Consider the following 24,365-nt stretch of genomic DNA (forward strand, 5'->3'; position numbering starts at 1 on the left):
GTGCTACCTCAGAGTCTTCACCCTGGGAGGAGATAGTCTGGACATCTTTGTTGGTGCATTTTCAGATGACAGAAAAAAAAAGTCAAATTCTCACTAGTTGCACTGTACAAGTCATACATTAGATCATGTAGTCTTGGCCCAACCACAACTTGGCCTACTTTCTGTTGTCTGTGAGCATGGGCCTTTCTGTGTGAAGTTTGCATGTTCTTCCCGTGCATGCGTGGGTTCTCCCCGGGTACTCCGGCTTCCTCCCACAGACCAAAAACATGCTCATTAGGTTAATTGGTGACTGTAAAATTGCCCCTAGGTATGAGTGTGAGTGTGAGTGTGAATGGTTGTGTGTTTGTGCCCTGCGATCGATTGGCGACCGGTTCAGGGTATACCCCGCCTCTCGCCCGTTGACAGCTGGGATAGGCTCCAGCCCCCCCGCAACCCCGAAAGGGATAGGCGGTATAGAAAATGGATGGATGGATAGAGAATTCCTACGAATTCTCATGTGCAACTATAAAAACTGCCAATACACAAACAAGAACGTTTTAGCTTAGTTTAGCATATCACGACTCTGCCAATATATATATATATCACTTTGGCAGAAGTGTATCAAGCAAGCTGATGCTGCATTGTATTGTAAACATTAATTGAAACACACCTGTGCTATGTCTTTTGTAAATGGTACTGCCTCAACTGGGTCTAACTAATGTTAATGTTTTGTTATTGGAACAACCCTCTTTCTCCAGTCGTAATAGGGAATAGGAATCATCAGCAAATTGGCCATTTTTGGAGGATATCAACGATCACCTGTGCACCCTCACCATGTATCTAGGTAGGTAGTCTCAACTTGTTCAACTCAGTGTAACTTCATGAAACTTCGATATCAACATGGTCAGTAAACACTGTTGTATAGTGGCCTGTAACAGCCAGTTGCACAAGGAACAAATAAACAAACAAACAAACAAAAAATTTGATCATGCTTAGGCATTGTGGACAGAAAGTAAATGTATGACTACAGCTTTAACATTTTCTCATTGTTAGATACATGGGGAGATAAATTACACAGGAAGTTAATATTAGACATGTCACTACTTATGTAGACTATAACATGCGATGTGTTTCACAGTGTGAGGCTAAATAGAATGATAGTTACTCAGAATCTTGTCATAATTTTATCTGGAAGGGAAAGATCAGATGCTCAAGGTACAATGCATAAAATGTCATAGTATACAGTCAAGGCAGGCTAATGTTTTAGATTGCGAGATGATCAGTAGGTTAATTATGCATGAGAAGTTTTGTTGGCATTCAGTTAGCATAATATTAGCTACCCCTAGCCCTATCGTTAACAAACTTCAGTGTTGTGATAGATCCCTCACTGTGGGAGTGATGGGCATTTGCCTTTTGTGTGTACATTATATATTTCTAATGAATGACTGACAGATGATAAATGACCTGTGACAGTGACAGATAGTGTCAACTAGTATGTGATCCTCCAAAAATGGTGGTGCTCCTCCATAAAGCTCTGCGATTCCCATTCCCAATAGATGAATGCAACATCAAACACATGACAAAAACCTGATCCGAACTCTTGCTGATCTGTAATTATGTAGCACTGTACAGTAATGTTACTGTTAGATTAATGATGACATGGAAAGTCACTGCAAACATGACATGAAAGAGCTGAGCAGTTCAGTCAGCCTTGTGTCGGGATCCTACTCTGTCTGTAGGCTAATCCCTGGACATAAAAATGAAATAAGCAACTCAACCTTCCATTATGCCTAATGGTAAGATTACCTTAACTTTTACACGAAACAAGCTGTGACGTTACACAACTGGTAGTTTGAACAAGTTCGCTTAAAGGAGAAATTGTAAATCTAACCATTGGTGCCACTTTCAATACTTTTTAATTTCACAATTGCTCTTCTAAAGTTAGCATTAATATTTTGACTTCAGTCACAACTCAAGTCAGCCACTCAGGTGAAATGGACAGAAAAGAGGGCAAAACTCCCAAACCTATAGCTATAATAACAAGCTATAGCTATATATAGCTATAGCTATAATAATAAGCTGAAAAACAAAAACCAATAACTAACTTATTGAAATTAGTCAGAAACTGGCCTTTCCTACAACACAGTAATAAAAAAAGTTGACATTACTTCTGTTCTCTCCAGTCACAGCATGGCAAGTTAAGAGGACTGCATGTAGAGTGGTGCAAGCAGTCACAGATGGTAGTAACGCTAAACATCAAAAGACAGATAAAAAGAATTTCAACTTACCGTATGATTTGCTCATAAAATGCAGGATTCAGATGGATAATCCTCAAAAAGACAGTCCAGAGTTGGCTTCATGATTTTGTGTTCAGCATGTCTCTTGACAGGAGCATTCTGTGTTTGCGGGCTCTCTGCCTTTAATTCTAATATCGACCCCAGAATGCAACAATATTAACAGTATATTGCTGTATTTTCTGGGGACACATCAAACTGCTCATAAGTATTGCCTAGAAAGTATTGTTTTCAGCAGTAGAGTACCGTTTTAATGGGAAACAGTATGTTACTGTCAGAATTTGGCTGTTTTCTTAAAGTAATTTGTTACAGTGTGTGTGCAGGGCAAATTCTGGTTGAGATTCTGTATAGTGGCACATATTTGTGGCTATCACACAGTATATTCTTCTGATTGGTTTATACTGTATGTGTGTTTGTGAGCTCAGCTCCATGACGTTGGTTTAGAAAACAGCATCATTAGGCTATTTGACCTGCTAGTTACCATTAGGAAGTGAGCCATTAGTCAGCGTTGCTTTCAACAAATAGCATGAATTCAATTCTATACCACTAACAATATTTTTTATACAATGCGACAGTAAGTAATTTTATTATCATCTCCATCTCAGAAGCATCAATACAAGACAGAAAACCAATTAGGGCTGCATACAACAAACTAAACAACACACTAATATTTCTACAATCACTCCATGTTTATTGAGCAAATAAATAGTATTTCCAATATCTATTGTACAAGCAAGATTTTTCAGTTTGCCAATTATTAACTGAATACCAAAGCAGTTTTGATGAAGGAACAGATTTTGAAGTGGGTCGTGTGTGTTGTCAAGGGTAGTCTGAAATTCAGACATTGTCATGGCATTCTGTGATTCCAGGTTAGTTGACCCAGCTTCCTTTCACTCTGTTATCGTTGTACTTTCACATCTCCAGAAAATCTAAAGAATACTTAGATCCACAATGAAACAAAAAAAACAAAACCATCTTGCCATCGACATTAAAAGACTTTACAGATGTGTGTGAAAGGTATTAAAATACCGGCGGCAGTGCAAATATTCAGTCATTATTTATTCATTTTTAAAATTGGATCGAGTGACCCTGGCTGTTCTCAGCTTTTCACATTTCCACCATTTTTCTGTTCATGTTTTATTCCTGGAGGGATATTTTACAACCTTGTCTCCTAAAAATTACGTTATTATCAACATTTTTCATTTGTTTTCTCTGCAATATTTGCTCCTTGTATGAGAAAGTTTTCAGATTAAAGTTAGGAAAATATCAAGGTCTTAGTGAAACGCCAACACTGACATGAAAGATTAGACAGGACATGAACCTATAGTGCTTGCATCAAAAATACTTAAAAATTAGCTTTCACATTCATCAATGCACATGTATACACACACACCGATGGCAGATTGGATTCAGTGTCTTGCTCAAGGATACTTTTATATGTGGGCAAGAGGAGCCAGACATTATGGGTCTTTTGGGTTTGGAGCATATTTTTTGACCTGTGAGGATCTCTAGTAAGAGGCACTTCTTAATCTGCCATTGTTTCATATCATATCTAACAACAACAGTTTTGGGGAAACACTTCTTAATTTTAAAGCTGCAGTATGTAACTTGTATGAAAGTAATTTTTTGTCATTTGTCATTTGCTAAAACTGTCCCTTTGCTCAGACAGCAGTACATGAAACATGTAATCTGTGAAAAAAAAAACAAAAAAAACAACTCCATTGGTCCCACCTACTGCGATTTGCAAGAATCCACCACGCCCAACACAAAACAACCAATCAGAGCCAAAGGACCGTCTGAGGGAGTGTCTGACATCTGTCAATCACAACTGTGAAACACCCCCGCCCTCCACTCATGCTGGCGGCTCCTGCTCAGTCAAACAGCTCCGTGAGTGGTGTCAGGAGGCTAGTGAAAGCTATGGTGGAACAACAGCCACGTGCAAAGGAAAAACTGCTCATATCTCCGCTGCCAACAACAGCATATACGGCTAAGACAACAAATAACCAGAAAGCTAATATGGTGATTGTTACAGTAACACTCCACAGCACATGTGGTATGTTAACGACTGTGATGTGGTGTAGTTAGCTTGTTTCCGATGCTAAGGCTAATGTTACTGGTTGTCACTGCAACTTGGAGGCTGGGGCTTGGAGGCAGGGCATGAGTGCAGTGGAGAGGGAGGGGGAGTGACGTGAACTTGTGTTGGTTCAAATTTTCAGACGAAGTCTGCTCTCTTCTCAATCTTACATACTGCAGCTTTAAGAAGGGTCATAAGATTGGGTTTTATGATCATGCTGGCCTGAAGATGCTTTTGGGAAAAGGAGCCCAATTATTTAACACATACCAAATCTGTTAAAAACAATATTCTCCTTTAAAGAGAAAACAAAATGTGTGAAAATCCATTAATTTGCCATTTATTTTTTACCTTTGCTTAAATTCAGATATACTCCTCGAGTTTTGAAATAGCACCCAACAGCTCCCCCAAGTCCTTAAATTTCCTACTAGCTCACTGTTGACATTTTGCAGTTAAACAAAGCTTGCATCTCATTGACACTGATCTAGAAGAGAATTTGGGAATCTACTTGTACAATGAGCACTTACAAAAATCATGTGCATTTATTTTTCCTTTTTTAAATATATTTTGACTTGTTTTTTCTTATTTCCCAGCATAGGGCGAAAAGTGTGCAAAACTCGCTTTGACAAGAGTGTGAATTGTACTGCTGACCCGTTGACTAAATGAAAGGTCTCTCTCCCATTTAGCTCTTAAAGCTCATGGTGCTATGGAAACTGTGCTGTGGAAAAATCTGACATAACTGTGCACTGACAAATAACAACCTGCAGAGGATGTGAATACAGGACACATCTGCCTCAAGTATTCCGCAAACATGTATTGCACCACTGACAGAATCAAGAGAAACTGGCAGAGTCACATGCCAAAAAAATATTATGAAGCTTTTTTGAATGCAGAGGCACTTTTGAGCTGACCTACTATATTTAAGGTGGTACGATGCCACTTGTCATGTGCTACAGTCTTAGAGTGTCAAATCTGCCTGCCCTTATCACCAGCTAGCACAGAGTGCTAAAATGTAAAGAAATTCAGTGTGACAGTGGAGTGTGAAATTCCCAAGCCTGGGCTGCATCAGCCTGATAATTCTACCTGATGATAATTAATAACGATCCACCAGTGAGGCATTCATGCACACCATCTCAGTTGCACCCCTGTGGCATTTGACAAAGCCAGCATGGAGACAGTGGTTACACATGTGAGATGAAAGGAAACATGATGTGAACTGGGAATTCGCGTTGCATTCAAGCTTCATCAGGTGTGCGACTGGCTTTATAATATGTAAAGAAAAAAAAAACTGACTGCACTCAAAATGCAGCTAAGGGTGGCTCGATAATGATATAGGAGTTTTAGTTGAGAAGGTTTTAGGGAACTCTCGGGAGACATCACAACCCATTAGCTGTTGCTTTAGGGACCAAAGAGCCTGAGTCTATTGAACAGTTCATTAATGTTTTTGCTCCTTTGAAACCTACAGGAAGAGTAGCGGAAATATGCCCAGGGGCATTACTATGCAGGTGGGTTGGATTAGAACAAAGGACATTTAGGCTAAAATCGAGCCAGACAAGGGAGAAGGATGCAGGATGGAAAGCAAGCATCCATTACTTTAGATATCTATGTATTTATGCAAGCTGCAGCAGATTGGATGATGAATGGCTTTCAGGACATGGCACCATTATGTTCACTCTGAACCAAAGATTAACCTCTTTGTCAAAGCACTGATGTCACACAGGTTTAATGATGATAGGCATCTCTTGGCTTCACCCACCTCAACTGCAATTATGCTTACCTGGACATGGACTGTTTGCTCTATGATAACAATTATGGCTTAATTAAACATATCTTAATTAAACAGAAATCACTGGGATCAAAAGTCTCCCTGATGCCAAGAGGCAGCAGGTTCCACTCCACAGGCTTGTAGATGAACAGCCACGCTTAATCACAACTTAGCCTCTGAGCTGAGCTTCTGACAGACATCCTAAATGGATAAGTGACTGTCATCTGTTCTCTTGCAACTGAACGTGTGACAGCCACTTAGCATGTAGCATTTTTCACCTCTCTACAGATGCCCTGTCATCCCTGTAGGGTTAGAACAGCAATACCTGTCAGAGGGTCTGTCATAAAAGCTTCAGCTGAGCAGTGACAGAAATCTTGCATTAAAATAGAGAATTAGCCACTTTCTCGAAACAGGGAAACCACTGACAGAGCTTTGGCATATAAATCAGTTAAAAAGCAAAGGCCTCTCTGTGGCAAATTGCTGATGGCTCTTAAGACACATTTTATGCTTAAATTATCCAAATTCTATCAGGACAAACACATTCTCAGATGCAAAATAAAAGAAAATCATGGGCTCACAGCTGACTTCTGAGTAGACATGGCAATATCAATGAATGATCTGTGAGCTATATTTAGTTAAGAACTTTAAAATTACATCTCAACCTCATAAATTAGTATCTTGTCCATGGTGACTGCTGACTTGTGGGTAAATAGAAATGACAAGGGCATCAATGTTGATTTTGAAACAATGAATAAAGGTTGCAGATGGAGCAAGAGAGCGAAACTTAATAAAAGTAGAACAGGGGCAAGCAGTTCTTCAATCCAGCCTCATGTAGCTTAGCCTGGCTGCTCAGGCACAGAGAGGGTTAGGACATGTTCATTAGGAAAAATTGAAATAATCTGATGATTAGATTTCAATCTAAGTTAGATTTCAATGACAATGGCAATGTTTTAAGCATCTCTCATACTTTATTTTCATGTGTGCGGTGTGTCTTTGGCCTACGTGCAGCCAATTACATGTTATTTTACAAAGAAGGAGAAACACAACAATAATACTGATAAAAATAATGATTATTCTTAATAATTTTGGTGTGGCCCATGTTTTTTGCAATATTCAGTAAACTGTATAAAACTGGTAGCATATTGTAAAATTACTTTGTTGGCACATTTGCATGACTAAAACGACGGGTCTTGAAACGAGGGCTGTCTTAAACTGTGGGTCTGGATCCACTGCATCATTTTGGCACAATTTGGCATCGCACTACATCTTAGAAAGAAAAAGAAAAAACAAGCTAAGTTTAAAGTAATATTAATAAACATTTCAAGTCACTGTAGACTTGTCAGTATTTAACAAGACCACAGTCTTTTCCTGTGAGCAAGTAATGTGAGTGCTGAGGTATAAGCATACAAACTGTTTGTCATGATTTGGTTGCTAAGAGCGGATATAGTGAAATATGTTGTCAGTGAATGTTCTTAAAATACGTCAAGCATGAACACTTGGCAGGCGGATATATTCATTAACAATATCACTTAATTATGTTGACATAATCTAGGCAACATTATGTTTCACTACATTATTTTAGTGAAAATGTTAGAGGAGACAAGGTCCTATTTGTGAAATAAATAATGATAGTGGTCTTATTTCAGCTCTATTTGTGATGCCAGTGTGGATAACATCAACATGAGAGAGGATATATACTTATTGTGCAACTAATGCTGCAACCACGAATTCATTTACTGAGTATGTAATTCGGGTAAAATGTAACCTATCATCTGCAGATGTAGGAGGAAGAAAACTGTAATTTATCTAGAAGTCAAGTCATAATTTATCCATTGGTAAGCATCCACTTTTAATGTAAGTGGAATTACAACAAGAGATTTGTGTGTCACGTCTTTCTGTTTCTTACTGCTTTGTCTGCCACCTGTCATCTTTTTCCCTCCCAGTTTTCATCATTTAAGATATTAATCAGTATTATAGGAGTGACCCTATGGTCCTGACATACAGCCTTCAATCTATCTTCAGGCAGATGTGGTGGTATGGAAGAGTTAAGTATATTCATGCCTGAGCTTCAGATCAACATGACAGGGAGTCACAGATAACTCATTACAAAAGGTTTTTAATAACGATAAATGGCCTTACACTACAGCAGAACCTTTAAATGACATCACGGCAGCCATTTTGCATGAAATTCAAAAGCGCATATACACTGATGTCTCTCACGAGAAGCTCAAAATACCGTTCAACTGGCATCACTTGAAATGTATCAAAAATGTCCAACATTAGAACAAATGAGAGAGAATAATCATACGGTATCAATTCATTCTGATGCTTCTAATTTAAAGTCATACGGATGGGCTCTCGCTTGTGACCCATATTTTCCCTAAGCAAAAGAAAGAAAAAAAATCAATTCACACAGAAAGTACTTTCACTTTCTTGGCTTGGTTTCTCACATCTTGACAGAATGGGGACAGTCTAATTTGATATATGGCGATAAAAATTTTGCTTTCTCAGCAGAGCATAACAAATTACATATTGAAAAATGGTTACACTTTATTTCACAATGTCCTAATTATGGCAAGATGATGGCTTAATTATGAAAAAATGGCCTCTCTTGCCAGTATGCAGGTTGTTTAAACGTTTGAGAAATAATGAACTGAGAAACAAAAGTTAAGGGGAAAGTGAGACATCCTGAGCACTCAGTAATACAGTGGCAAACTTGCAACGCAATGTGAATAAGCTCTGCATTTTTTTGCCACCTAGCATTGCTGAGTGCTATATAATTGAACATATGGGAAAAATGTATTGCATATGACTCAGCAACCCACTGAACGGCACATGTTTTTATGTCTAAAATAGCCATGCAGCAGAGATGAAAATTTCCACAGCTTCAGTCTCATTGAGATTATTTCTAATACATGTGTGATGGCTCAGGATATGTGGAAATATTCATATCTGCTTAAACATAAAGATTTTCAGGCCCTGTGACTCATACTGCTGCTACATTATTTATCTGTAAATCAATATCTGACTGACATGGGGCCTAATGGGCCACTATCATGACCATATTTATGAATGACCACATCTTCATATAATTGAAGAGTAACCTTGCAATGAATACCAGTGTCTCACAGCTTCCCCCCATTTTTTTTTTTTTTAAACAAAGCCATGCCATGCTGCTGCTGGTGTGCAACAACATAATATCATTTCATAGCTATGCATATGTTTGATCTTCCTGATGCATCCAATAAGTTGTATGAAAAAACTGAATTCTTGTATTGGCGTGAGCACCACTACGCTGTGTACAAATTGTGAAAGTAGTTATGCCCCACTGAGCCTCTCTGTGTACCTTTGTGTGTAGGCTTTTGTTTGTTCTATGTGCTCTCTGTGTGTTTGTCTCTTCTCTATCTGTGCTATTAAGTGAGGCACAACAGCAGCCCAGAGTCATGATGCCGCCACGTCCTCTGTCCACACCGCTTCAGCTACTCTCCCAGCAAATCATTTTTCCTTTTCTTCCACGCACCTTTGATGATGGGTCACGTTATCTCCCCTGAATGTGCTGTTCATTCCACTTGAAGCCTCCCCAACCCCACCTGCTGCTGCATCATCATTTAATTGCTAAGCATCCTCGTTTGCCTCATTCATTTCAAATGCATGACCTTTCCTGAGAACAATGATCAATCAATAGGTGCTTTCCCTCATCAAGCTATTTCAAATTAAAACCACTGAGTGAATTAAAAGCCTTTTGGATCTGAAATTATGAAATGCAAGTACTGTAACTCAGGCTGGGAAAAAGGCCATTCATCAGAGGCCTTTAAAGCCGATACTTTGTGCTGATGATTCTAACAGGATACAAATAATTCATTAGCATTGATTACACATTCTAGGTCACAGGTGAGCTGCTCTAAGTACAACACACAACCACAGGCCTTGTAGTGTAGTAGAAAATTTAAAAAGAAGTGCAAAGAGTCGATCAGCACGTCGAGGTGTAGCCATCATTTTTCAAAACTTACATTTATTAGCAAACACTGTAAAACATCTTCCAGCTGGGCTTGGAGAGGATTCTCTGAGGACCTACTGCATTATTGATTAGATCAGTTAAAAACACCTGCTTCTGCATCTGGGATGAGTTCAACTTCTTACAAGGTGTGGCTAAAGTCTACTAATTGTTCAACCTCGCCTGCCGCAAAGAGGTAGACAATCTGTAGTCTATTACCAGAACAATATGTGCAAACATGTGTCCTGGCAAATTATCAAGTTTCAGAACTTTGAAACTCCACTTTACTTTATGACTGTAAGTCATGTTTTCCTGAGCTAACCTATCTAGACTGAGATACTGTTGGGTTTACTGTTTGTGGAAAGTGTCAGAATAAAGGGTGAAGAAAACAGGCAATACAACTACTACTGCTACCATCATGCACATTAAAGGAGTACTCCAGCAACTAAGTATTGTGCTTCCTATAGTTGGGGGAGTTGTCAGAGATAGACTATAAAAAAAGAAAATGGTGAACAATGATGGGGACATAGATTATCTTTAGCTTCCAGTATGGTTCAAGCATGCAAAACACTGGATCCTACATCTGGATCTTTCGATGAGAAATGGTCTACCTTCAAATATTAATGAATGACTAAGAAGTCAATTTTTGTGAGGATTTCATGCTCAAGGTTAAAAGCTGAATGTCAGTCACGTTACATGAATGAGTGTTTCAGCTGAATCACAGCCTGGGTTACTTAAAAAGAGAGCACTGGCAGATCTCAGTGAGGATTAAAGCCAAACTATTTCCTGACAAAAACTTTGGAAAAAATACAACACATTGAGTGGCTTTAGAATAACTGATGCATGCTGTGGAGAAAGACAAAGCACTTGTGAGGTGAAACAAGCTGTTGTGAAGGGAAAAACAGGGCACAAAAGGCATGGCATCCTCTGAATTCTAAAGCAGTGGAGAATCCTAAGAGTATGCAAAGCAACAACACTTGATTAAAAATACACCTCAGACACTGTAACAAGTTACGGTTTCATAAAGAATCTTGCAATCTTCATGCCTAAATTACTTGCGCTCTCTACCTGTTTTTTTCTTTTTTTTACTTCTCAGATGCCTACAGTTCAGTGAGCAGGAGAGGAAAATCTCTGGTGATTCTGGTTAAGTATCATTGGTGGGAGGCTTCCCAGTTGAGGATTTAAATATTTGCAGATAACTACTGTGACGGCAAATATTGAGTTATATCCCTAGCAGCCGCATTGTGCAAAATGGCCGGCAGTTTTCGTAACATTCAAGTGGAAAATAATTGCTTTTTTAAAATTGTAGTTCTATCAGTACCCTTGCTTCAAACACTAAAGAATGTTTCCTTTACAGGACAAAATTCTGCACAACACCACTCTCAGTGTCTCTTTGTCAAGATTCTTACCTCATTGAAAGTCTATTTGTGGTGGGTTTTGTGTATGAGAGCACAATCTGTTCTGGAAGTCTTCAAACAACCAAGCATCTCATTCATATGAATTCATATACCCCCTCCCTCTGGATAAAAACCCACTATGACAGGTTTTTCAAAAAATCATTCTGTTTACTCCTCTTAACTGTCACTGACAAGATGGTGTAAACCAACCTTTCACCTGTACAGCTCCTGAAAAGAGAAACTGGTGTGAGTACAAATGACCACCTACTATGTGCTAGTAATGATTTAATTTTGCGGGGGAAATGTTTGCATTAGTTTTGTGATTAATGATGGAAAGGAGAGCAGAAGCCCATTCGTCAGCACCTGTCTGAGGCTTTCTGGTGGCTTTTACCTGCAAAGTGCTCTGTATTAGACATCGCTAAGAGCAAACTGGGAGCTCCTTGCTGCACTAATCTTTCCTTTAGCCCCCTGTGCCCCTCTGTTCCTCCTCTACGTTTTTCTTTTCTCTCCATTTCTGTCTCACTCGTGGACTTCCTGCATTCAGACCGCCTCACTTTTTATAACCCTCGCCTGCACTTTTTTCTGAATGCTTTGCACTTCTTTCTCACAGCCTTTTGCGCCATGTGTGGGTGGTGGGGTGAAACAGAAAGTTTGAGTGAGCCCTCCAGGTCCCCTGTAAACACACACACACACACACACACACACACACACACACACACACACACACACACACACACACACACACACACACACACACACACACACACACATCTACATCAGCATGCTGTACTCACACAACCGCATACTACTTTTGCCACCTCTAACAGCCAAACAACACCCCACACACCCACGCTGTGATTTTAGAAGTGCATTTGGCCAATAAATTTGAAAAGAAAGCGTGCTTGGAGATTTCCCAAAAGTACACAGGCCACAGAACAGGTTATAGGGAAATGCTTTCCTCTAATGTTATACGCTTTATTTTCACTAGCCGGCACTGTGGTTTGGCCTGGTTGGCTAACAATCAGCATCTCAGACATATTCCGAAAGCTGGACCCTGTCTGATTTATAGTAATTGACTTACCAAAGTGATCCCTCTACAGACATGACATCCTTGTATCTACTGATTGCTACTGTAAGTTTAACATTGGAGACTGAAAATGACCAACAATCAGTGTTTTATGTCACCGCCAATTGTTCTAAAAAGGTTTCAAGGGGGAATTCAGTTACAGAAGGCAGAAGCTTGGTTTTCGGTCCTCTTGGCCTATAAGACATGCTGTATACATATTAATGCCTGGGGTCCTGTCTGCCACAGAGCCACTGCTGTCTAAACTAAAAGCTGAAAAAAAGCCTTCCGTCAGCACTTAAAATGGGTCACAAACTTTATTGTATTTTTCCTTGTTTTTGAACATTTAATCCCTGGTGCTAAGATATAGTAACAGACACTGTGATCCCATACAAAAGTGCAAAACTAAAAAAAACATTGTGTGTATTTTTGGGGTTGGTATTGAGATAAGGAGAGGGACATTTCGTCAAATTAGGAACCTGATGACGAATCACTATAGTGGCTCCTGGGAGATGGTACTGTGGTTGATGATCCTATAATGTGAGTTAAGTCAAGAGTTGCCAAGCAAATGAGAATGAGAATTTGAAAATTGTATCATTAGTGGCAGTAGTAGGGCTGTTAACACATCTAAATCATACTATAGAACTTGCCACAAAGCTATCTGTTATGGAGGTTCTGTGGAGATTGTGTGTCAGCAAAGAAGGTTTGCATGTGATCTCACTGTGTGGGAAAGGTACTAGTCTCTACTACCAATGGGAAACCAACATAAGCGTGATGCAAAAGGTAGTTCATGACTGCAAAAAGCACAAATGGCTTGTTTGCCACTGCATTCTGAAAGGACACCTAGTATATGCTTGATCTGGACTAGTGCCTATGTGGTCAATGTTTGGGTAAACCTACATTAAGTGATGTTTTGACCCCTTGAGGTCTATAGGAACAAGCCTTAAACACAATACTGACAAATTACCATATCTTAAGTTAATGAAACTGTCAAGTGACAAACTCCTACAGTGGTTAAAGGAATTGTGACTCCTGTCCATCTGGAGCAAAATTGGAAGTAATGTGATTTTACTGTGGACCCTGCGTCCATGGATGGGTAGATAAAACACTGGACTTTACCACAGGAGACCAGTGTTTTTTTGCCTGTCTCCAGAGTCACTAATGGTTTCATTTCATGACCATGATCATTCTAATCTTATCTAAGTGATTATTACTATGACAGCAACGACAGGCGCTGCAACATTAACAAAGTGCTAATTTGTTAATGGGAAATATGTTTAGAGAATAAAACAACTGGTTAATTTCCTGAAACCTAACTAGTTGATTGATATGTTAAACTTAACCAAACCTTAACCATAGTAGTCAGGCACTGGCAAATGATATCAATAAATGTGTGTATGTGTCATTCAAAAGGCATGGACAAAGAAAGTATTTTGTTGTTCTCGTTTTCTGGGAAACAAATCTTATGTTAAAGATTATATGGTATAAAATCTCTCTTATGTTCTTTGATAGTAAATAATGCAGAGCCATCCATCCACTGAAATCTGAACAGCAAGTACAGTACAATTAATTAAAAAAGTAGTAAGAGTGATGAAATAGAATTACTGACTATGCTGACACACTGTTGAAGCACATATCTGAAAAATACAGATATATATATATATATACGTATGTCCATACAATCTGCACACTATTTAACAACAACAACAACCTTTGTGTTTTTGTGTTGGGTTAGGTAATAAGTGGAACAGAACATGATAAATGTATATGTAAGAATTGTTACACAAGTATAACATTATAATTATTTTAACTGTGCTCAAAATATTTTAGTATATGGATATGTGTCTGGACTCCCAGCTTGAAACCAGGACAATTCTATACAAACTGCAAAGTCTGGTCACCGTACCATTATAGTCATCATACCTGCAAAAACATTTTTAGAACAATACTCAGCAGCACTGTACGTATCATCATTTTGTGGCTGACTTGAATCTGGGGTTTTATTGTAGAAGTTGTCCAACAATGTGCCTGCCTGCCTATATGACACATACACATGACTAAAATCCTACATTGAAGCTGTATTTAATTCATATGATCTTGGATTCTGGAACCACTCTCCACTCTTTTGGATTTCCATTTACCTTTGGTCTACTGTATAACACCTTACCTATTTATTGTTATATTCTTTTTTGTTTTGTTTTGTTTTACAGTATATTTAAAGCACATGTAAGGAGTCAATTCCTATGAAAATGAGCTATTGTTAAGTGATTCTTAAAGTTCTCTGCAAAATCACCTTGTTACAAACATTAAAACTTTTTAAATAATACAGAGGTCTCTCCAAATTCTTCTCTTAAAGAAAAAAAATGAATATGCATAAGGAAGAGAAATGTTTTAATCATTACAAGATTGATATATCTCTGTTGTGTGAAGCACAGTTGAGTCTCTGTGCCAGTGAATTCTTTATTGGGTGGCAATCAGGCGCCAATTAGTTTGACCCAGTTTTATATGAGAGAAGCAAGAGTAGGTGCATTTTTTTAGTTCTTTTTTTTTTTACTTCCATTTTTTTACAGCAATGTCTTGTGGTGCACAGATTCATACTTACAAAGAGAGTAACTGCATCTGAATTCCATGTTGTCTTGATCATTAGTGTGACTGGACCCAATTCTTTTGTCAAAGTTGAGTAGCGCAGAAACCCACAAAACCATAACATTACTGGATATAACCACAAATTCAAACCAGGACAGTCAACCAAAAACTAAGATCTTGTGAGTCAAGCATGAAATCTGATTGTGATGGCAAGGTTCAATTTGTAAAACTAAAACATCATACTGTACCATTCTTAGGCAAGGTTTTTCTTGTAGGCCCTCAGGTTCACTGGCCTTGTCTTTCAGTAATGGCTTGGTTAAACTCAGGTCTATCTGACACTTTGTCACGATAATGATCACACTTTTGATTACAGTCAATAATGCTCACTCCATCATGTTGATAATCAAAGGGTTTAAAGACTGCTAGCATTCGTGATACCTGAATAAATTAGGCATCATTAATGGTGAAAAATAAATGGCGCTGAGAAGCTTTCTTTTTTCCACGAGGTTGCCTTCACAGCACAGCAGGAGGCATAATGATGGATCAAAGGGTTAGTGGATCTAATTCTTGACAGAATGTCACATCTTTCAGGTGGCTCTGATCAAGATTTTGTATTGTAAATATTATTAATACTATTATATAAATAGTCAGTTGCATCTTCTGTAAATGCCAATTGGATAATTTCAGTCAAATCCACTCTTTACAAATTAACAATCTCTGGAATAGCCACTGAAGTCATCACATTTTTGGAGAAACCAAACAATTCACAAAACTCAGATGATTTCCTTTGTCAAAGACTATATCTGTTGTAGGATCAAGTTTTATTATTCTGGTGACATAATGTTTCAGTCCAACTCTGTCCTCTCTGTGTCTCACTCCACTACTAAATAAGAGCTCTATATGCATTTTTATCTTTTGTTCTTTTCACTTGCATCTCTCAACACTCAGAAACCAATGAAAACAAGCTGTAGAGTTTCTGAAGAACTCCACAGAGGCTTTTGTTATGAATTGACTCTTTGCTGAAGTCAGCCATCATGAGATTTAAAGTGTTTGCTCCACAGGGAACAAACACAAGAAGGTTTTCCTCCAGCACTCTGGCTGGCATGCCTTTATTTTTGCCTTTCATCTTTGTTCTCTTACTTTCAAGGTCCATAGCCTCTTATGGATAATGGTGGGCAACTGAAACCCTATTGATTGGGGGACTACTACAGCCAAGACACCACTCCCTGAGAATTAAGGTATTTGTCCTTGTTGACATTTCATATGATAACTGGCATTTGATATTTGTAGATGCTGACATCTTGGTTGTGGCACAAAAGAAAAGCAACATATTTGGCACTGTTTCGTAAGGAATTGCTTTAGAAAGAAGATACTATCTTGCAAGTTTTGTCCAAATTGAAAATAAAGGTGCTGCACACCCCTTTTACTCAAAGGGGATATTTAGGAGAATGGAGCTCTATTCCGTTGATACCAATGTCCGTCCTCTGTAGAGTCATGATTGCAGGATAAGTGGCAAGCCCAGTAATTACATTTCTTTCAATAAACAGCTTGTTCACCAGTACCTCCATAGCAGGGTCTAGCTCCACCAAAACACTGTTAATAAAATCACGTTTCCCTCACATTCCAAAAACCTATTTTGTTTTTGCTTTCTTGATAAAGCCTCTCTGAACATTGCCCTATTACTGTCCAGAAACTATAGTCTAGATGAGAAAAGAGAGGAATTGAAACTAGAGTTCAGCTACGACTGTGTTGAAAACAATAAACGAACAAGCATCAACCAGTGCTGCAGCAAGCTCTTGGCAATCTATGGTTGTCCTGAGTTGTGCGTCTCTATGAGTCTCTCAGGCTGCGTACAGGCAGCATCTTATTGGTGAAGGTTGTTGGGGTGTATGCAGCCTAAAAATGGTACCTGCAGACACTACTCATGGCTGAAAATATGACTCTAGTAGTCCCAACTGCATTTTTCAGGTGAAAATAGATATGTTCTTAGCTACAGGGAGAGTGGTGAACAGAACAGTTTTATCTTTGTCCAATACATGTAAGTTTAAAGCACACTCTGGACTGGCTGTACAGTTCAAAAACCCAAAAAAAAGTACAAAATTGTGGCAGTTGCTCCTGAGATGATAACTGTGAAAATGGAATTTTCTGGAATTTAACAAGTGATGTGTCCAAAACTATTGATTCTGTTCCCATTTGCTGATAAAAATACTGATCTAATACCAGTCACCTTTTCAATTGTAATATCTGTACTACAGCTACCTCGCTGCCTGAAACTCATTGAGACATTACACACCAGGGTGCATAATTACATCATAATCATGTTATCAAGACAAAAAGCTTTGCAAAGTCTGGCTGATAATAATCTGCGCAACATTGTCAGTGTCAGGGCTGATACCCATCTGGCATATTGGATTGGTGCCTTAGGCTGCCTGGAATCACCACTTCCACACTAACAAATTTACTTTTGATTCCTGCTTGTGCTGTCATGGCACTTGCATAATAAGACTGCCCAACACTTCCTACTGGACATGGCATCTCATTAATATAAAAAACCTAGATATAACACATATTCAGCTCTTTGTCCTTCCACAAGGGGCATCCATGTGCATCAGGTTACTTAATTTCCAGATCCTCCTTTCCAATGGTTAGTGCATATAAATTCAGCAAGTTGTCATACAGGAAACATCCTCGCTACTTCCTTGACAAGCAGGAGGGTACGGCACAGACAAAGTTTTTCCTTGAATAGTTACTTTTTCACGGTATTTCTGTTCTCATGGTGCTGCCAGGCCTATCATCTGCTTTAAACTGATGAGCAGCAGGCTAACTGCCTTGAGGCTACTATACACAGTTGGATCTATCCATGGACTGCTACAGACAAAGAAGCAAAGGCCTTTGAAATTCTGCTTATTTTTTACCCAGCCTGTCTCCTGTTGATGTCAGCACTTAGCTGAGGTGTTGTAAAGTTTTCATTATTGAGAGACAGGACAGGGTGGAGGTCACCTCACCTCTGCTGTTTGAGTGCCCTTGAGTGATCTTCTCTGTCTTGTTTGTGAGGTGCTACAGTAGTTGCAAGCTAAGCTTTGGAAGAGGAGGGGGTCTTACAAAAGAAGGTACTGTGGATTATCCTCTGTATGTCTTTGGTCAACCTCACAGTGTAGATACTGTTATTATTTCAAGTATGTTGATGTGTCCAACATATTGTGTAATTCTCCATGCAACAATGTTCCCCAAATGCTAAACCAAATTAAACAACAGTCATCTTTCAATCAAAACAGCAAAGATGAGTAAGTAAGTCAAAGGCATTCATTATCCCCTGTGCACACTGTGACTATGAAGGCTATGCCTGTTTTTGTGTCCAACTCTTTATTTCTGTGTGACGGGTCTTGTCATTGTAATGAACTGTTTTGTAGGTAAACCTTACAGCGAGATGAGTCTATTTTCTCCTAATGACCATTTTCTGCCATCTCCACTACTCTTATTAGAAGCTTGTACTGTATGTATGCATTGACACTGTGATATCGAAGCCGTCTGTATGAAACAGACCAGAAATCACTACTCTTTTGAAGAATATTGGAAATTGCAATCAACCGCAAACTTGTCTGTCTTCTGTTTCCCAACCAACCAGACAGACAACCGACATGTAAGGCTTTCTCTCTTGTGTGAGGAAGTGTGATGTGAAGTGTCATGTAAAGTGATTTTTCTACAGATCATTTCTCTTCAGTTTTTTTTGTGTTACACGTGCATGCATGTTTTTTTCTTCCACCAGTGATAACTGCTTCACCACTGTCAGCAGGCAACACCAGAGCATTGTTCATCTTGGAAAGCAACATCACTGCAAATAGCACGCCATTAATTTCTGCTATATAATTCTGTGAATGGCACTCATCAGGAGACTAATCACAAGTTGACAACATCTGTCTGTGCCGCGGTGGTTCTGTCAATCACGCTCCACACTGCCAATTTTTCAAACGATCGGCCTTCAGATGTCATGTAAGCTTTTTTGCCTAACAATTTACTTGTCAGGACTCAAAATCTGAAACTCTGAAAAAATATTAATACATGAAAAATAAAAATAAAGCCAGCTCTTTAGGGAGAAAAAAATTACTTGTTTGAAATGTTCTAAATCACTCAAACATTGTCTACATTTAAGTGATTCATCAGCCTTTGAGGTTAGAAAGGAGCAGTTGGATTCACATGCGGAGACTGGCATGTGGTCAGGTTTAGACGATAAAAGCACTTTGGAGAAGGTAAGGGAAAGCTCATAGTTTTGGTTAAAAGTTAATGAACACATCCAGTGTCCTGCTTCAAAATTGCACCAAGATGATGATCTTTCCCTAGGAAGAAGATTATTATTATTATTACAAAATTATTAATAATTTATTATTATTTACTCACTGGGGAATAAATTATTATTAGAATCACAAAATTCAAGTTGCCCTCGGAAAGCACTTAGAAGTACCAATGTCTGGATGAATGAGAATCTTCACAGACAAACAATAATGCTATGAAAACAATGAAAAACAACTATACTTCAGTTACTGCAAGTGGATGGGGTGAACAAATGCTTTGTCAGTGAACACTCTATGAGTACTGTATGTTCAGTATGAACATTTAGTGACATGCAGGTATGTTCTTTAACACAGCACCAGATGGCTCGGAGGCCATACTTAAGCACAGTGTTGCTGTGACTTAAATTCTAATGTCAGCAAGCATGCCCACGATGACAATGCAAAAAAAAAAAAAAAAAAAAGTGTTTAGCAGGGATATTGTTTACAAAATAACCATCTTTAATTCTTAGCATTTACTAATTTGCTTTGAATACAAAAAAGGTAAAGCTAAGGCTGACTGGTCATTAGTTTTGCAAGTAGTTTGCCATACCCCCCCCCCCCCCCCCCCAAAAAAAAAAGACATTTTGACCTGATAATGGTGCTACTTGACATATGAAGGGATGACATCATTAGAATTCAATCTGAGGGGGGCATGGATGTGTCAAAATTTGCCAAATTTCATGGCAATCCAATACTAGTCAAAGTATTTCAGTTTGGACTACATTGCCATTCCAAGTGCGATGCAGCAAGCATGACTACATAAAATCGATCTGGTAGCATTGCATTTTTCTATAAATAAATTTGATGTTGCAAATTAGTAGGATACAGACATCATTTCTAAGACACAGGCTTGAAAGAATAGCATGTAATCCTTTAACACAATACCATAATAATCACACAAACACACAACAGTGTTTGTCATTTCTGTTGTGACGCTATATATGAAAGTACCACTCTGGCAACTTAAGACTGCAAAACAGCCATTAACAACATGTGAACTCAGTCACAACATGTCTAAAGGACAGCACACATTATACCCATCTTTCAGTCTGTAGTCATTTGAAAGAGAAATACACAAACAGACATCTGAGCAAACGTCCATTCACAACCTATCCACTTTAATGAGTCTTAATGGGTCGAAGAGATCCATATTGTATGGTCCTCTGAATAAACTGTTGTCCCCCACCCATATATCTTCTAATCCTTTTAGTGGCCAGCAGCCAGAGATTCAGTGAACACTGCTGAATAATTTATGTGGTCCACACTGAGCTGAAATGGGGACTGAATCTTGCAGGGCACAATATAAAGGTGAGACTTAAATTGACATTAAGTAAAAGACAACAGAGGCTATGCATTTATAGGCTGCTACTCACACATTACTCTTACTTATGTCACCATCTGTATTGGAGGATTTATTGGCATACTGTAGAGCACATATGTCAAACCTATTCCACAAAGGGCAGAGTGGCTGAAGGTTTTCTTTCCAACCAAGCAGCAGCACACCAGACTTGACTCATTTCATCAGCTGAGCTCAGTCTTCACACAGCTGATTGGTCAGACTGTGTGCTCTTGATTGGTTGGAGGAAAAACCTGCAGCCACATGGCCCTTTGTGGAATAGGTTTGACATGCCTGCTGTAGAGGCTCCAAATAGTCTCCTTTCATTCAACAGAGCACTGGCAACAGTATTCATTTGAAACAGTGACAGGTAATCTGACAATAACTCAGTTTATATTAACTAACTTCACGCTCAAATTAGGCAGTGCGAATCTAATTGTGAGTACTCAGCATTTCTTCTGTGTTTGCTAGAGCCAATTTTGTCATGTCACTTGTCATTTTCACTGTGAAAGGTGAGGCATCTTTCTGTATCATCAGCTGCTACAGTACATTTGCTCATGTTCCTGACACCATGTGAGTGTGAAAATTTTAAATGATATGCCATGGAAAAACAACTATCAAATGGCAAGGCGGCAGATTTGAGACTTTCTAGAAATACAGTCTAACTAAGGCAGAAGGCTGCTCACTTTAGTGTTGTACTAACAGACACAAACACTACCCTCTGAAGGAACAGTCCATTATCGCTGGTGACAAACATGAAAAGCAAACGGTGGGAAGCTAGTCAGGAAAATGCCACTCTGCAGGAAAAACATTTAAGATTCTGACTGCCAGCAAGAATGTCTTTGGCTGCCCAAACATCTCCCCACATAGTCTCTCTTTTCATTAGTGCAACTCACAGAATGTCAAGTAAGATAACCCATTATCTTCCCTGTTGACAATAACACACATAAACACAACACACCAGGCTCCCTTGTACAGATGCCTGTATATTACTATCAAGTGTGATTCTATTGCTTCATTAGCTACTGTTCTTGCTGCTGTGCATCAGCTCAGGCTTGGTAGTGAGGAGTGACTTCCTTCCTGTCTTTCCCCCGCAGGAGTGTTGTGTTTCTAACTTTGTGAGCAAATTCTCAAGCTGAGCTTAAACTGAACAGCAGAGTATGACTTAATATGTATTACCAGCCTCTATTGGAGACACACTAATTGACACATCAACAGGTCTCTCGCACAGCTTGTCATAGCTTGTATTGGACAGATATATAACAGGATTATGGCTTTATGTCGGTCATTCAAGTTGTTCCTTTTGAATGTGATTTCAATTGGCACTTTAAACAAATAGGTTTTGGGGATATCATGATATTCAGAGTGCAAATTGGGGAACCTGTAAACAGAGGCCTAGAAATGCTGTGGATGGTTAAGGTGGTGGAGGGCCACTGAGCTGTGAGAACCAGATTCTGCTGGCTTTAGATAATAGGAAGAGAGGAACAGCTGGGCTGTAAGCATTCATGACATGTTGGAGGCTAAACATCTGATCCTATAGAGAAGCAATGGATGACTCACACTGCTGAATGCTCAGTGGGGAGCACAGAGCCAACACAATTAGAACACAGAACACACATGCGTGCACACACATGCAGAGCTTCTTTCCTCTCATTCGGGCTGTGAGGTGCCAGCACAATAGAATCGACCAAACCAGCTGTGGCTTCCAGCCAAATCATGGTTGACTGCAGTGGGGTCCTGTTAGGCCACAGGTTGTGCAACTTCAAGCCCTCCAATCCACGAAGTTGAAAAGAAAACAAGGCCTTAGTCAATAGATTTAGGTCTGGCATTATTCATCATAAATCCTCTCATGGATATGTTAACACAAAAGCTACAGATTCATATCACAATGGAGGTAAACGGCTGTTCTGCATGTAGGCGAATATTCATGTGAAGCAACTGTTGGAGGTGTGTGTTGTGTGGGAATGTCGACATCAGGCTGTGAGCGTAGGAGGGCTGGTTCAGTCACCTTTACACTGAGGTAATGCTGCTGCAGCTTTGCCTAACACATTTGTTTTGCTGAATTTGTGAACTACCTTTGACAGTTTGAACAGAAAAGAATGAAAACTTTCTGAAAAGTCCACATTTTAGAGTTGGTATAATAATGCTTGAAATAAGATTTTTTTTAAAGAATTGTATGGCCTTATTATTTTGCATTCTCTAACTTCTCCATTAACTTAACTCAGCAAATTTGTGACTCTAAATAGTAATCCTGTCTCCTGTGACTAACTGCACACAGAAATCTCCACTTCCTCATCTTCACCGAAACTTCTAGATGGGAAACTCTTCCCTCATTCCAGGAATTTAACATGAAAGACAGCTACAAGACCAACAAATTAATAAAAAAAACCTTGGGTTACCTCGTGGTGAATGATGCTTCCATACGATGTTGGCCTCAGGTCGACCGACTGCCAGGCACATAAGATTGACATTGCTGCCCTCATTCACTGTGATGTCCTTCGATATGTTGGTGATCCTGGCGGGCACTGAGGGTAGAAAGTAAATCATGATTGATGTTTTTAGCTTAATTAATGACACGTGAGCAAAGGGCTCACTATTTCACGTGATCAGAACAGTGATGAGGTTAAAAATAACCCCAGGTTAGGGACTTAATTAGCATGAAATTAGCTGACAAATTTGACAATTCTTTGGCTCACTGTGGTGTTATACATGATTGATTTTGTTCATCGTGTGTCTTTGCCACACTGCTCATTAGACAAGCATCAGTCTGATTTGTAGTAAGACATAATTTCATCCCTCTGACTGGACCAGCTTTATCTGTATATGTGTGTGTTTAACTGTGTTTGTGTGTGTCTGGGTTCCTGATTAAGTGTACCCCGAGAGATTATAGCCTCAAATCAAGGGTCAGAAGTTATCCTTCTTCACTGTAATTAAACTCAGTCATGGAGACTTGAACTTTAAGCTCATTAGTGCAACAGACAAGACAGCCTTTCACTGAGGAAAAGTAACATATATTCTTAATTGTAGTTTTACATATTTTACAGTAGTTTTGCTATTTAATAGGACAGTTTACCTTTTTTTTTCTTAAAAAAAAGTCCATGCTTGGGCTTAAGATGTGGTATTGCAGTAAAATCAACCACCAATAAGCATTTTACTTGAATTTACACGAATATGAAATCCATGAATCTCAATACAGACCAAATAACAGACAGCTTTTTTTTTTTTTTTTTTACCATGTTGCAGAAGGTAAGGTACTGGTCTCCACTGCTTTATGCACAAAATCATTAAGCTTTACTCTGACAGGTGCCCCCCCAAAAAAAACAAAAAAAAAACAAAACACAATCATCCCAGGTGTGACTGAATGTTACACTGGTTATGCTGTTTGGGAGATTTCATTGCTGCATGATAACTACAATGACAAGACCAGCTCAGCGCACAAAGATTAAAAGTTCAGGTTAGCCTATAAGTTTACTGTAACCCTACCTTAATAAATAATGAATAAATATGACAGTTGGCTTAAATCGAGCCATCATTGGGACTTGATTTATTTCC

At 39.0% G+C, this 24,365-nt stretch overlaps 1 protein-coding gene across 2 annotated transcripts in view; it reads right to left on the reverse strand.

Moving 5' to 3' along the window:
• Nucleotides 1-24,365, reverse strand: part of opcml (opioid binding protein/cell adhesion molecule-like) — a 404,549-nt gene that overhangs the window by 42,509 nt on the left and 337,675 nt on the right. For both annotated transcript variants that reach the window (XM_070982328.1, XM_070982329.1), the window contains one exon: nt 23,213-23,338. In XM_070982328.1, coding sequence (XP_070838429.1) covers nt 23,213-23,338 — 126 coding nt within the window. The remainder of the gene's footprint in view (nt 1-23,212; nt 23,339-24,365) is intronic.

This window comes from Chaetodon trifascialis, chromosome 16 (genome assembly GCF_039877785.1).
Source record: "Chaetodon trifascialis isolate fChaTrf1 chromosome 16, fChaTrf1.hap1, whole genome shotgun sequence".
NCBI classification, from domain to species: domain Eukaryota; kingdom Metazoa; phylum Chordata; class Actinopteri; order Chaetodontiformes; family Chaetodontidae; genus Chaetodon; species Chaetodon trifascialis.